The sequence below is a fragment of the Pongo abelii genome, chromosome 1 (genome assembly GCF_028885655.2).
Source record: "Pongo abelii isolate AG06213 chromosome 1, NHGRI_mPonAbe1-v2.0_pri, whole genome shotgun sequence".
NCBI lineage: Eukaryota > Metazoa > Chordata > Mammalia > Primates > Hominidae > Pongo > Pongo abelii.
Genome location: NC_071985.2, coordinates 18,509,506 through 18,523,724, shown reverse-complemented (window position 1 = coordinate 18,523,724; position 14,219 = coordinate 18,509,506). Strand labels below are relative to the sequence as shown.

The following is a 14,219-nucleotide window of genomic DNA, read 5'->3' as shown; positions in this document are numbered from 1 at the left end:
TCATTCCAGTCCAGGGTGGCAAGAAGAAGTAAGCCAGAGGAAGAGCAGGAAGCATGAGAATCCAATGGCCAGGACCTAACTTAGGCACGGGTCAAGGTCCTTTGGCCTCCTCGTCTGTAAGGCAGAAGGGTTCCACAGGTCCAGCTAATAAAGTCCTTCTAGTCTCACCTTCTAAAAGAGCCTTCATGAGAAAATGTTCCTCACGCTATAGGACACAGCTTGTGCACACCGCCTCAGGAGGGTGACATGGGGCTGGGCACAGAGGGTCCTGGCTTCTTTCCTGCTATTTTTGTCATGTTTCTTTTTTGTGGATCATTTTGTGCAAGTTTCTTTGGCTGTTTTTTAGCCTCCAAAGCCAACTCCACCTGACCAGGAGACAGAGGAGGAGCAGCAGTTTCGAGCTCTGTTCAAACAAGTCGCTGGTGAGGTAAGACACACCCCTCTTCCATCTCCCCACCAGGCTGAGGGCCTGGGCCTGGCTTCCTAGCAAAGGGTTGCAGTCGTTGGGTTGGTCAGCAATGTCATTCTGAGGCATGATGGAGCTTGTTGCAAAGTAAGACCAGCACTGATCTTTGAAGGCCCAAAGGCCACCCTGTTTACAACATCTCTTACTTACACAGTCTGCAGCTGTGGATGGGGCCAGTGAGCCCAAAGAAGCTCAGAATAGGCCCAGATGCTTTGTTTTTTAGTTCTGTTTTGTTTCAGACAGGGTCTCACTCTGTTGCCCTGGCTGGAGTGCAGTGGTATAAGCCTAGCTCACTGCAGCCTCAAACTCATGGGCTCAAGAGATCCTATCACCTCAGCTTCCTGAGTAGCCGGGACTATAGGCACATGCCATCATGCTTAGCTAGTTAAATAAATAAATAAATAAATAAATAAATAAATAAATAAATAAAGAGTCTTGCTATGTCACCCAGGCTGGTCTCAAACTCCTAGGCTCAAGCAATCCTCTGGCCTCAGCCTCCCAAAGTGCTGGGATTACAGGCATGAGCTACCACGCCTGGCCCCAGGTTCTTTCTTTGGGAGGCTGGAGCAAGCCTTGAAGAGGTGGCTCCTTTGAACTCTGCCTGAAAATCACTGCCATTAGAATACTCTGTCTGCTGTGGTAAAGGGGATCATGTTCAAGGAAGTCCCTATTCAATTGCAACTTCCTGTCCCCCACCCTATCCTAGCTCTTTCCACTGCTCAGCTTCCTTTTTGGGGACACTGGATGGAGCCTCACACAGATCCAGGCTCTTCCTCCACCTGCTGGGGTCAGGGGAGGGAAGTCTTCCTAGAAACTGCCCCAGAGGTGTTCTCTTGGAGCCATAAATAAAATGAGCTGATGAACTAATTCATGTCAAGGTGCTAATGACTCTATTAGCTTCATGTGTTTCCCCAAACGGGAGCTCCTGAATTATGAAAGGGGTCACTTGGAGGGGTGATATCTAAACCTAGGGGCTGTCTGATGGTAGTATATTAGGCACTGCAATAAACAGGCAAGGCAGGGAAATTAGGGGACCACAGGATTGGATGGAGAAAAGGGGGGCTCATGTGACTGCTTAAAGTACAGCAGGAAGGGTGGCTGAGTGCAGCCCTGGGCGGGACAGAGCATGGTGAGGGGGGAAGGCAGTGGTGACCTCCCTGCTCCAGGTGCTATCTGGAGCATGCTGGGTCAGACCCAGCAAGACAGGCTCAGAGGAGTTAAAGAGGTTCATGCGGGAGGGACAGGAGTTGTCAGATGGAGATCCAGAGTTTGGGAGGGAAGCGGTGAATGTTGCAGGAGTTTCAGTCGACCTTTATTAACAATCAAAAAAGTACCTCTAGAGTTCAGCCCTCCTTGACTCATGTCCTGCTCTTCTTCCAAGTAGTTGGATGACTTGGGCACATGGCTCCATTTCTCTTTCCTCCTCTTTCAGTGAGGCCTGGCTGGGGCACTGCTTTCTTACCAACACCAAACATCCCAAACCCCCATTCCCCAGGCCCAGAGGCTTCAGGACGGACATGTGTTAGAAGCACTCCACAGCATAACACACGGCTAGTGCAAAACCCTGACCAAAATGAGGTCTATGTCAGTGCTACTCAAACACGCATGTGCATAAAGTCACCTGGGCATCCTGGGAAAAAAACACAGATTCCTCATCAACAGGTCAAGAGCATCCTGGGCAACATAGGGAGAGCCCATCTCTGCAAAAATAATCAGCCCAGCATGGTGGTGCATGCCTATAGTCCCAGCTACTTGGAAGGCTGAGGTAGGAGGATTGCTTGAGTGTGGGAAATTGAGGCTGCAGTCAGTTGTGGTCACACTACTGTACTCCAATCTGGATGACAGGGCAAGACCCTGTATCAAAAAAAAAAAAAAAAAAAAAAAAAGCCTAAGACTCAGGGCAAGGTTTGAGACTCTCCATTTCTAACCAGCTTCTGGGGTGGGGGCTGCTGAGATTTCCTGGAGCACCTTAGATCCATGATTCTGAAATTCACCCTTATTCTTAATTCTAAATCAACTCCTAGGTCTTAAAAATAGGACCGTATTCTCAGGACCTCTGATTTCAAGTTTCCCTGGGGTAAGCCCCAGATGCAGGACTGTTTTAAAGCTCTGCAGGCGGTTCTACTGTGCAGAGGAAGACTCAGTCTGGTTTTCCCAAACTACCTCCAACATAGGAACCATCTGAGGAGCTTAGGACAATTCCAGGAGTGGTTCTGACCCTCAGGGAAGTTGGGAAACCACTGCCTTGCCCTGCCCAGCTTTCCATGCACTTTCCTGAATTCGGATGTCTCTCAAGTTAGGCTCTCTCCTAGTTGGGCTGGCATGTCCCTAAAACATGTGACATATGAGACACGTAGTTGCAGCTACACAGGAGATAGGTACATCTGCCCACAGCAGGGTCCTGAAGGCTGGTCTGTCACTTGAGCCAAATCAAGCTCAGAACTGATTTAAAACAAAAAAACCTAAAAAAGAAGGTGCCAAGGGCTATAAAAAACAATTGTCTCCACTTCAACAGGACATGGAGGTGACAGCAGAGGAACTTGAGTATGTTTTAAATGCTGTGCTGCAAAAGAGTAAGTACCGACCCCATCGGGGTCCTGGGGCGCCTATGGAGGGACGAGCGACCACACTGCCTGGGTCCCCTCCCTGCTCCTCCGAGCTGCAGATCTGCTTCCCAGGGCTGATTTATAGGTAGACTTTAAAAATAGCTTTCATTGTTTGTTTTCCTGATTCCAACAATGATGCAGGTTTATAGTAGAAAATTCTTAAAAATGCAGAAAAGCCTAATGACAAAGATAATCACAAATGATCTCACCACCATCAATAACCACTCTTAACATATGTGTATCTGCATGTATGTACATGTGTGTCATATGTGTAGACATATAATGTTAGAACGCTTCATCACTCCAACAAGAAACCCTTTACCCATTAACAGTGTTAACCCTGTACCCATTTCCCCCAGCCCCAGGCAACCACTCATCTACTTTCTTTCTCTATAGATTCGATTTACATATTCTGAATATTTTATGTAAAAGGAATCATAGGCCAGGTGCGGTGGCTCACACCTGTAATCCCAGCACTTTGGGAGGCCGAGACAGGTGGATCACCTGAGGTCAGGAGTTCAAGACCAGCCTGGTCAACATGGTGAAACCCCATCTTTACTAAAAATACAAAAAAAAAAAAAAAAATCAGCCAGGTGTGGTGGTGGGCACCTGTAATCCCAGCCACTCAGGAGGCTATGGCAGGAGAATTGCTTAAACCTGGGAGGTGGAGGTTGCAGTGAGCCAAGATCATGCCATTGCACTCCAGGCTGGGCAACAGAGCAATACTCCGTTTCAGGGGGGAATAAAAGGAATCATACAATATGTGGTCCTTCCTGACTGGCTTTTTTCACATGGCGTGATGTTTTCCAGGTCCATCCATGCTGTAGCGTGTATCAATGTCTCATTCCTTCTTACATCCAGACAACATTCCATCGTATGGATGGGCCCCGTTCTGTTTATTCATTCATCTATTGGTAGCCATGTGGGTTGTTACCGGTTTTCGGTCATTATGAATAATGCAACTGTAAACATTCCTATACAAGTTTTTTGGGTAGGCATGTGTTTTCATTTCTCTTGGGTATATAGTTATGAGGATGGTTCCATCACAATGCAACAGTCTATGGTTACATGGTGGCATAACCATCCTCTTAATTATATGTTTAGTTAAGAGGATTACTTAACTCTAATGTTTTTAAAAACTATCCAACTGTTTTCTAAAGTGACTATTTCACATTTTCACCAACAGTAGTATGGGAGTACAAATTTCTCCAACAAATTTAAATCCTGCCATTAAATATGCTGCAAAAACATGATTCCTAAGGGTCGTATAATACTCCATTATATAGACATAGCCTAAGGTATTGACCATGCTTTTCTATTGGTCATTATTTCACTTCCAAATTTTTGCCACTATAAATAATGTGATGACAAAAATCTTCATATGTAATTCTTTGCTCGGGATTCTTAGAACTAGAATAAATGGATGAAGGCGTATTCCCACTTTTATTGCTTTTTTCACATTTTGTCAATTTTCCTTCTGAAAGATCATGTTAACTTCTACTCCTACCAGCATCATAAGAGAGTAGCCACATCACAGCCCCCAACAGCCCCGGATTTATTGGGCTTTCAGCAGATGGGTACATAAGTTTATCTTATCGGGTCAACTGAATTCAGCTTTCATGTGCAATTTCAGAAAAGGACATCAAATTCAAGAAGCTAAGCCTGATCTCCTGTAAAAACATCATTTCCCTGATGGACGTATCCTTCCAAATATTTGAGCAGAAATAAACATGGATCCTGGGCTTTAAGCACAGTAGAGTAATCTTCAATAGTGCAGACTCTTCAAGAACATGACATCCTTAGCCAGCAGAATAGTCTTCTTCACAGAAAATAACCCAAAGCTGGGGGACCCCGATGCTGAAATTGGATCAGAATCAAGATGCACAAGACTGCCCAGTGGCGGGGGTGGGGAGCTTTTGAAGGGACTTGGGGGTCTTCTTGCCACTTTGGGATCCCATCCAAGGGAACAGAGTTCTGTTTTTGTGAACTTTCCGGGACCACCCCCATTCCACTTCTGCTGTTTCCCCTCTTCAGAAATTTGTGGTTTAATCATTAAAACCACTTCCCCAGGGCCCCAAACCTGTGTCACCCAGGCCAGCCCATCAGCCCTCCCCCTCTGCAGTCCCAGAGCTGAGGTCCCACGAGGAGCCTCAGGTTGAAACACTGCTCATGTCTCCCTTAACCCACCTGGCACAGACCAGCGGCAATGGGAAACTGGAGTTTGATGAATTCAAAGTGTTCTGGGACAAGCTGAAGCAGTGGATTGTATGTAACCTGGAGCAGGGCTTGGCCTCTGGGGGACCCGGTGAGCGTAGAGCAGAGGGGATTTAAAAAGGTACAGCAGGCTGCAGGCTGCAGGCTAGAGGAATCGTATTTGGACAGGGGAGAAGGGAAAACAGCATCATGCTATTCCAATGCTTATGGGAGTACCACCGTGCTTCCACCCAAGACGAAAAGGAAGACAAAAGGGAGACTGACTTCTTTTGGAAGGCCCAGTCCAACTGTGGCATCTGCGGCCCCTGGAGGGTAGCTCCCCCGGGCTGGCTGTCACCCATTTACTGCCATCAGCAATGCCTTTCAGGCGCTCTCCTTCTCAATGCTTCTGCTCTCCACCCTTTAGAACCTTTTCCTTCGGTTTGATGCTGACAAGTCCGGCACCATGTCTACCTATGAACTGCGGACTGCACTGAAAGCTGCAGGTAAAAACTGGAGTACAGGTGGCTGACTTCATGCCAGGTACTGCCTGTGGGCAACCTGAGCAGATGGCAGGTCTTCTCTCTGCTGTCCAGGAGGTGGGCCTCTGAGCCCAGTTGGTGATTCTTAAGGTCACGACCCTTGGAGTGGTGGCACCAGGGTTCAGACCCAGGACTCACTTGCTGACACCAGGGCCCTCATTTTAAACCACTGTGAACATTGGTAGAAACTTTTTAAATGTATCTGCTAAAAATGAACTTGGCCTGCCCTCTGGAGGCCTCATGGCCCCGGACCATGTTTTCTGGCCCAGTACTTAACACATGGCTCTTTGGTGGCAAGCTGCAGTGATTCCAAACTTCTCATTTCTGCTCTCAGGTGGTTGTTATCGTGGGTGAGACAGAGCATGCAGCGCCCATGGTTTGGGGCCGCACGTCCCTCTGCCACCTGTGGCCCTGTCCCAGGCTTTATCAGCAGCAGACTCTGAATCCAAACTGGGTGACGTGTCATAGTTTATACCCTGCTTCCTTTCCCGAAGGCTGGGCTCCAGGTGGCGTTTCCCACTCTTGTCCAGCGCTGGATGGCTGTCGGCCTCTCTGTGGTCCCGTGTCCTGCACACACAACCGTAGTTTCCATGAGCACTATGCAGACCTCCCTCCCGCCGGGCGGCCTGTGCTTCTCACCAAGCACACCTCACAGACAGGGGCCTCCTGAACCTTTTAAAGTGGTTCCCTCCCAGGGAAAGCAAAATCTGGAAACATGTCCAGGCTCAGGTCTGATAAAAGGGTGAAGTATACACAGCCAGGACCATCTCGGGTCCTATGTGAGGGAGAAGAAAATCAGATGATTTACAACTGAGCAAAGTGCCAGGCTGAGAAGGGTGCCTGATTTTCTTAAGGGATGGTGACTCTGTTTCCGGGGTAGGAGGAGGAACTGAGCAGGGGACAAAGGGAGCGCTCAGAGAGGAGGGGCATGGCTGTGTCTTTCCTACCCTGATGTAGCGTGGGGGGGATTGCCCCGCATCCCCCTCCTCTAGCCCCAAACACCAGGATTCTGGCCAAAGCTGGCAGCCAGCACTGCCGTGTAGGCTCTAGAGACTCTGTGCTCTGCGCCTGACCCCCTGCTCCTCCGCTGGAATTAGGAAGAAGCAGAAAGACCCTGGGTGGATTTCTGAACAATCCTGTGAACACCTCCTAGAAAGTGAACATGTAGACCAAAACGAAAGGGGGAAAGAAATCACTTCTAAGGGCACTAATTAGAAATCAAAGCACTGGCCAGGTGTGGTGGCTCATGCCTGTAATCCCAGCACTTTGGGAGGCCGAGGCAGGTGGATCACGAGGTCAGGAGTTTGAGACCAGCCTGGCCAACATGGTGAAACCCTGTCTCTACTAAAAATACAAAAATTAGCTGGGCGTGGTGGCAGGTGCCTGTAGTCCCAGCTACTCAGGAGGCTGCAGCAGGAGAATCACTTGAAATCAGAAGGCGGAAGTTCCAGGGAGCCGAGATTGCGCCATTGCACTCCAGCCTGGGCAACAAGAGTGAAACTCCATCTCAAAAAAAAAAAAAAAAAATCTAAATATCAAATCTAGAAGGAAGTTCACTTTATCTAAACTCCTCATTTGACAATGAGGAAACCAAAGCCCAGAGAAATGAACCCATATGCCACGGCTGGAGCAGTGCCAGGGCTCAGATCCAGGCCTCCTGGCTATAGCCTGGCATTCTTCCCCCGTCGTGGATGTGTAGGAATGGGCCCCTGGCAGAGTATCATTCTCCGTGGGCAGCAGCATCCCCTCCGAGAAACGTTCTAGGGCCACAGCCGGAAGTGACCTGAGACACAGAACGCGAGGGGAGGCTGGTGTAGGAATGAGTGTGGGGCTCAGACACCACCCAGTGTTAAGTTCCCCCAAACGAAGCTTCCTATAAAGTCAGCGAGACCCTATGGGTGATGTTGGCATCAAAATTAAGATCACAAACTCGCTAAACTCAGAAGCCATTAAACACAGAAAGCACGCCTGAGAGTCCCCCGCACACTCGCCCTTGCACCACAGATTCACACTCTCACGCTGCATTCACACCAAGGGCAGCAGTCCCACTTGGTCTGGGAATCCCAGCTTTGAGGAGTGAAACAGTGGCTCCCTCTTCTGAGCCCTCTCCTCAGCTGCCTGGGAGCTCCCTCAAAGGTGCAGACTCACCTCGGGGCTCGGATACAGCGAGTCCTGGGTCTCCTCCTTCGTCCCCACAGGCTTTCAGCTGAGCAGCCACCTCCTGCAGCTGATTGTGCTCAGGTATGCAGATGAGGAGCTCCAGCTGGACTTCGATGACTTTCTCAACTGCCTGGTCCGGCTGGAGAATGCGAGCCGTAAGTGTCCAGCAAGGCTGAGGGTGCACCTCGGGGTGGCATCTTCAGTCACCCTCCACGAGCGCATGAGAAAGAGCCTGGTTAAAGTAATGGCAAAGATAGACCACAGAGAGCCATGGTCTGATGTGTGTGGACCCGTGGGCCTGTGTGGTTAGCTAAGGAGCAGAATGTGCCAGCCTTCCCTGCAGCGCGTTTCTTAGCATCGCCTTTCTTTACACATTCACAGTGCCTCAGTGGGAGGATGATGGGCTGGAGCAGGTTTGTGCCTTGTGTTTGAGGAAAGGTTCAATTTCAGGTTAAATCTCATCATAGCATATAGAAACTGGAGAGTCTCAGTCCCTCTTCCTCCCCACTTCCCCGCCCTGTAAGCCCTAGGCATTGACCCAGTTATCTCAAACAAGATTTGTTACACCACAAATAGAAACAGATTATGTGCCCGTGCACTTCAGTGTTTGCAGTTTATTGTCATAGCCATCTTGCCCCTCAAAGGTGGTTTTGAAGGTGAGGCTGAATGAAGCATGTCCAGGGCCTGTAACTCAGCACTGGGGTGGCTACGAGGACATGCCCTGTGTGCAGGTGCCAAAGGACCTGTGTCCCCAAGGGTGCCTCATGCTTGGTTTAATGCTCTGGCGTTTCCATCTTGAAAGTCTTCATAACTTAGAAGCAGGGGGCCCCGCATTTCCATTTTGCCCTGGGCCTCACAAATTATGCAGCTGGTCCTGCTTGGTATTTTCTAATCTATGTTCCATAGGCCACTTCGAGGTATGAATACTTGATTTAAAAAAAAAAAAAAGACAGGGGGCCGGGCACGGTGGCTCACGCCTGTAATCCCAGCACTTTGGGAGGCTGAGGCAGATGGATCATGAGGTCAGGAGCTCGAGACCAGCTCATAGTGAAACTCCGTCTCTACTAAAAATACAAAAAACTAGTCAAGTGTGGTGGTATGCACCTGTAGTCCCAGCTACTCGGGAGGCTGAGGCAGGAGAACCCCTTGAACCTGGGAAGTGGAGGTTGCAGTGAGCTGAGATTTGCCACTGCACTCCAGCCTGGGCGGCAATGGGAGACTCCATCTCAAAAATATAATTAATTAATTAATTAAAATTAAGTTAAAATTAAAATAAAAAGGTGAGGGCTGTGACCCTCACTTGTCAGCGTGACAGCTCCCTCTGCCTCTTTGGTAATAGAAAACTAATTACTTGCTTGAAGCACAGCCCCTCTAGACTCTAAGCTCCAGGAGACCCATAATTTCTGGACAATCAATGAGTATGTGTTGATTAAGGAATGATGAGAGAAACCCAGAGAGAGATCAGCAGGTCCCAAAGGGCCTAGTATATCAAGCCAGGAGGCTGGGATTTCCCTAGGGGGTTACTGGTAGCTAGTGAGAGGTGCATTCTAGAAAGACCCCTCCTGAGAGAGAATCACTTATTAGACTTACAGGGTGGTCAGAGCTGACCCTAGAAATAATGACATTTGCTAGTTTCTCTTCTCTCAATTGCTCTTTCCCTTTCTAAACCACACAGGCATAATCCTTCCCAGCACGGGGGGTGGGAGTGCCTCAGCTTGTTCTTATAATATTAGGCTGAAGATCCTTTAGGCTTAACACCATCCACTCTGGGATCCTCACTTTAGATTTGCCTGGAGAACTTTTACAATTACCAAGGATGGAGCTTTGCTGCAGTATTATTTTAACTTTTTATTGTAAGAATGTCAACCCTCCACTTAGATATAAAGAATCATAATAGGTTCCCATGCACTCCACGCCAGCACTTCTCAAACTTTGCTGTACATTACAATCTCCAGGGTTGCCTAAAGAAACATTGATGACCAGGCTGCACAGTCGACCAATTCTATTAGAATCTCAGGGGTGGCACACAGCATCGGGAGTTATGAAAATTCGCCAGGTGTTTCCAGACCTTTACACCCAACCTCAACCATTAGCATCTTGCTAACTTTTCCCTTGTGCTCCCGCAACACATACTTTTTCCCCCTAAATAATTTAATAGCAGATCTCAGAAACTCTGTCCATTCATCTGAGTATCTCCAGCTGATAGACTTGTTTTTGGCATCGTCGTCATACCATTTGCACACCTAACGAAATTCTCAGCAAACCCTCAACATTCTCTAGTGCCCGGTCCATGCCCAAATCTCCCAGGCCACCTTTTCACAGTTGCTTGGTTGACTCAGGATCCACACAAGATCCAGTCACCATGTTTGGTTGTTGGGTCTCTTCCATTTCTTGTGTTCAGTGATGGTCCCCCACCCTGCTTTGGGTTGTATTATTAAAGCTACCCGTGAGATTCTCAAGTGAAGCCAGGGCTGATTGGCTCAACCTCGTCTTCTGAAGGTGAGGAGGCTGAGGCCCCAAGAGGGCAGTGATTTGCTCAGGTGACACCACGCGGTAGACCCAGCCCCCGGCTCAGTGCTGGCACGCTCTCCTGTGCTGGTCTGTCCTGTGACAGCACCCACAGCCCCTTCCTACAAGGGCGAGACTAACAACTTTCAGATTCATGCAAAACTTTACGTACATGTGCTTTTTTTCTAGGGCCCATGGATTTCAAGGGCCCTGTACCCCCCAGAAGGTTAAGATAAGGGAGTTGCTTTGGCTCCAGGAGCTGCTGGCCGGCTGACTGGCTTAGGTGACCACTGGCTTGCTACAGGACCAGATGCCTCCATCCGTTCAGAGAAGTTCTCCTTCAGCCGGCCTGAGTCCCATCGCCGCCCTTGATGAAAGTCCTTGTTTACCACCAGATGGAGCAGCTTCCCCACAGGCTCCACTGAAAGGCCCTTTGGTTGCTGGGAAACAAACTTGGTAAAGGAATTGTCTTTAAAAGGATGCCTTTCCCCCTTCTCTCCTATCAGGGGTGTTCCAGGCTCTCAGTACGAAGAGCAAGGAGTTCATTCATCTCAATATAAATGAGGTATGGCCAATCCAGACCCTCTGCTCAGGGACCCAGCCAGGGCCTGGCAGAGTCCACGCTCCATAAATGTTTGCCGAATGCATGATTTCATGCAAAGGCTGACATCTACCTGTGGGAGTGATTACAACAAAATAGCTAATATTTTTGAGATACTATTTATCAAGTAATCAACTGAGCCATTACAATAATTCTGTGAGCTAAGTACCAATAGTATCCACATTTCTCAGGGTGGAAACTGAGGCATAGAGAGATTAATCGCCTTGACCTGAGTGAGTGAGCAGACTCTGCCTTCTTGTCCTTCTCTTCCTTCCGTCATTTGGGTAACTTAGCCTGCCTGCTCTCCAGCTGCCAGTTTGCTCACTCTCCCTTGCCCATGCTGTCCTGTGGTTCCCATGATGCTCCCCCAAACTCCGACAAGTACAAAACTGGCCAGTTACCGGGGCCATCATAGCAATGAGGGGTGGGGGACCATGGGTCCAAGTGTCAGAGGTGTGGGAGAAGGATTCCAGGGGGTTTCAATCACCCTCTCCCCAGAGGATCCCGGTGGACCCCGTCTGCTCACAGGGAGGTCCGTGGGCTAGCAGCAGCATAGGCATCACTTAGGAGAGAGCGTTGGAAATGCAGAGTGCCAGGCCCTGCCCCAGACCTGCTGAATGGAAGTCGCCTTTCACAGGACCCCAGTGATTCCTGTGCGCATGAAGCTTGGCAACGCTCTTGAGACATTCTCCTGCCCAAAGGCAGAGGGGAAACTGTGGAGCAGTTTCCTTCAATGGTTTCTGTAATTTTTATTTCCCTTTTCCTTCTTTCCCTCCCTGTATTTTTCTTTCCAGGTCTGCTTTCTCTTCTACCTAACAACACTAAAGCCAGGCAGCCTGTGGCTCCTCCCCAATCTCTGGGGTTTCTCCTCTCCACCAACTTCCATACTCACACTCACAGCCAGCTCATTTCCAAATTCATTAGTAACTTTGGGTTTGGATAACATTTAATTGAATATTTCAAGATGAAGAGGTTGATGACAGTATGTGTTTTAGAGGATTGTACCTCTTCCCCTCTTTTGTGCTCTGATTTCGATTAATCAGGTTGCTCTGTGCCTCAGCTTAACCATTTACAGAAAGAGACATAGGCCTTAGTATTACACCAAAAGCTTTGCTTTATAATAATATCATATAATTTGGCAATTATGTTGACTCATCACTAATTTTCTCAAGTGTGTATCTCAGATCTCTGGACGCATTATTATTTCATTGAGAACAGAAACTGGGCATTTTTCTTCTCTAGTTTTGTCTTTCACCTTCAGCATGTAGGACACATGTAATAACCATACCTCCTTTGATCACTCCAAGATTCCAAAGAAAGATGTGCACACACAAACTATTCTATTATGAAAATAAGAGGAAGTTGGACATGGTGGTGTGCACCTGCAGTCCCAGCTATTTGGGAGTCCTAGGTGGGAGGATTGCTTGAGGCCAGGGGTTTGAGGATGCAGTGAACTATGATCTCGCCACTGCACTCCAGCCTGGATGAGAGCAATAGCAAGACCCTGTCTCTTAAAAAAGAAAGGAAGATGTAATCCCAGCACTTTGGGAGGCCAAGGTGGGCAAATCATGAGGTCAGGAGATCGAGACCATCCTGGCTAACACGGTGAAACCCCGTCTCTACTAAAAATACAAAAAATTAGCCTGGTATGGTGGCGGGTGCCTGTAGTCCCAGCTACTCGGGAGGCTGAGGCAGGAGAATGGCATGAACCCGGGAGGTGGAGCTTACAGTGAGCCAAGATTGTGCCACTGCACTCCAGCCTGGGCGACAGAGCGAGACTCCATCAAAAGAAAGAAGGAAAGAAAGAAAGAAGGAAAGAAAAGAAAGAAGGAAAGAAAAAGAAAGAAGGAAAGAAAGAAAGAAAGAAAGGAAGAAAGAAAGAAAGAAAGAGAGAGAAAGAAAGAGAAAGGGAAAGAAAGAAAACAAGAGAGACCCGTAGGTCCACCTTTATTTATCATTTACTTTAAGGTAAATGATAAGTAATGTCACTAAAAAACATGAAGAAGTGTAATGGCTGCCTCTGGTCCATGGTGGAAGGAGACAGTGGGAAGGTTTGTTACTCAGCGGCCTCCTGGCTAGTCAAAGGCTCCAGAGCACCAGCAGTGTGGAGGAAGTATTCCAGTGCTGCAGGTTCAAGGTAGAAGTGTGGACACCTCTAACCCAAGTGTCCACAGGTGTAGGGGCTGGAATGGGCTCCTGCCCTGCCCCATATCATCACCCTACAGTACAACAGTGAAAACCATTGCATTTTCTCCCTCCAAACCTACCATCCTTACATCTGGCTGCATGTCAGCATCACCTGGGGAGATTTAAAAATCCTGATACCCCAGCCACTCCCCAGATCAATTAAATCTGAATCTCTGGAGGTGAGACCCAAGCATTGTTTTTTTTTTGTTTTGTTTTTTTTTAATCCTCTTGGTGAGTCCAGTGTGCAGCCAGGTCTGAAGTATCCATGTTTTAAAGTCCCTCTCCTTTTCCCCTGACCCATCCCAGGAAGCAACAGGAGCTTTTCCTGGCTGAGTTGGCCTCACCGGCAATCACTTTCCTAAAAGGGCCTGTGCACCTTTCATTACAGTAGCTCTCTCTCGTACTGTATACACTGTGCCCAGGAAGGAGAACAGAGAAGGGAGAAAAAAACCGTCTCATATAATCACGTTGCCCCAAGTCACCATGCTGTGATAAACAAGCTGTTGGGAAGGAGGAGGCAGGGTGGACTCAGGAGAGAAAATGAGGAGGAATTCCATGCTACTTCTCCTTCAGCTCACTTGTAACACCCCCCAGCTATGGAACCTGCTTCCACTTCCTGCAGCTTCTCCATGGTGGAAGGCCACCTCTCTCCCCAAGGTGAGAGGACCCCTCATCAACAAGGAAAAGGCACTTAATACTGCCCTGACCAAGATGCTTCAGCGAGGCTGTCCTCTTAACAGGGAGAAAGCACATTTTCCCGTCTCTGTCTTACCATCTGTGCTTGACGTGAGCTCACTTGGAAAGGACTCAGGTCCTCCAGAAAACGTCAAGTGCTGAGAATTCATTTATTTTCTTTAAATGGTTTCCTGTTGAGACAGACATCCAAGCTGGCAGGCAAAATGATAAAATAGCAGATCTCCTGTGATGTCAGCAAACTGGGGCCACTCCTGAGGCTG

At 48.4% G+C, this 14,219-nt stretch overlaps 1 protein-coding gene across 1 annotated transcript in view; it reads left to right on the top strand.

Moving 5' to 3' along the window:
• The window catches only part of CAPN9 (calpain 9), a 53,866-nt gene that overhangs the window by 39,382 nt on the left and 265 nt on the right, over positions 1–14,219 (top strand). The window contains exons 13-19 of the mRNA XM_054548139.1: positions 347–427; positions 2,982–3,039; positions 4,706–4,770; positions 5,269–5,337; positions 5,693–5,771; positions 8,006–8,122; positions 10,982–11,040. Of these exons, the coding sequence (XP_054404114.1) occupies positions 347–427; positions 2,982–3,039; positions 4,706–4,770; positions 5,269–5,337; positions 5,693–5,771; positions 8,006–8,122; positions 10,982–11,040 (528 nt within the window). The remainder of the gene's footprint in view (positions 1–346; positions 428–2,981; positions 3,040–4,705; positions 4,771–5,268; positions 5,338–5,692; positions 5,772–8,005; positions 8,123–10,981; positions 11,041–14,219) is intronic.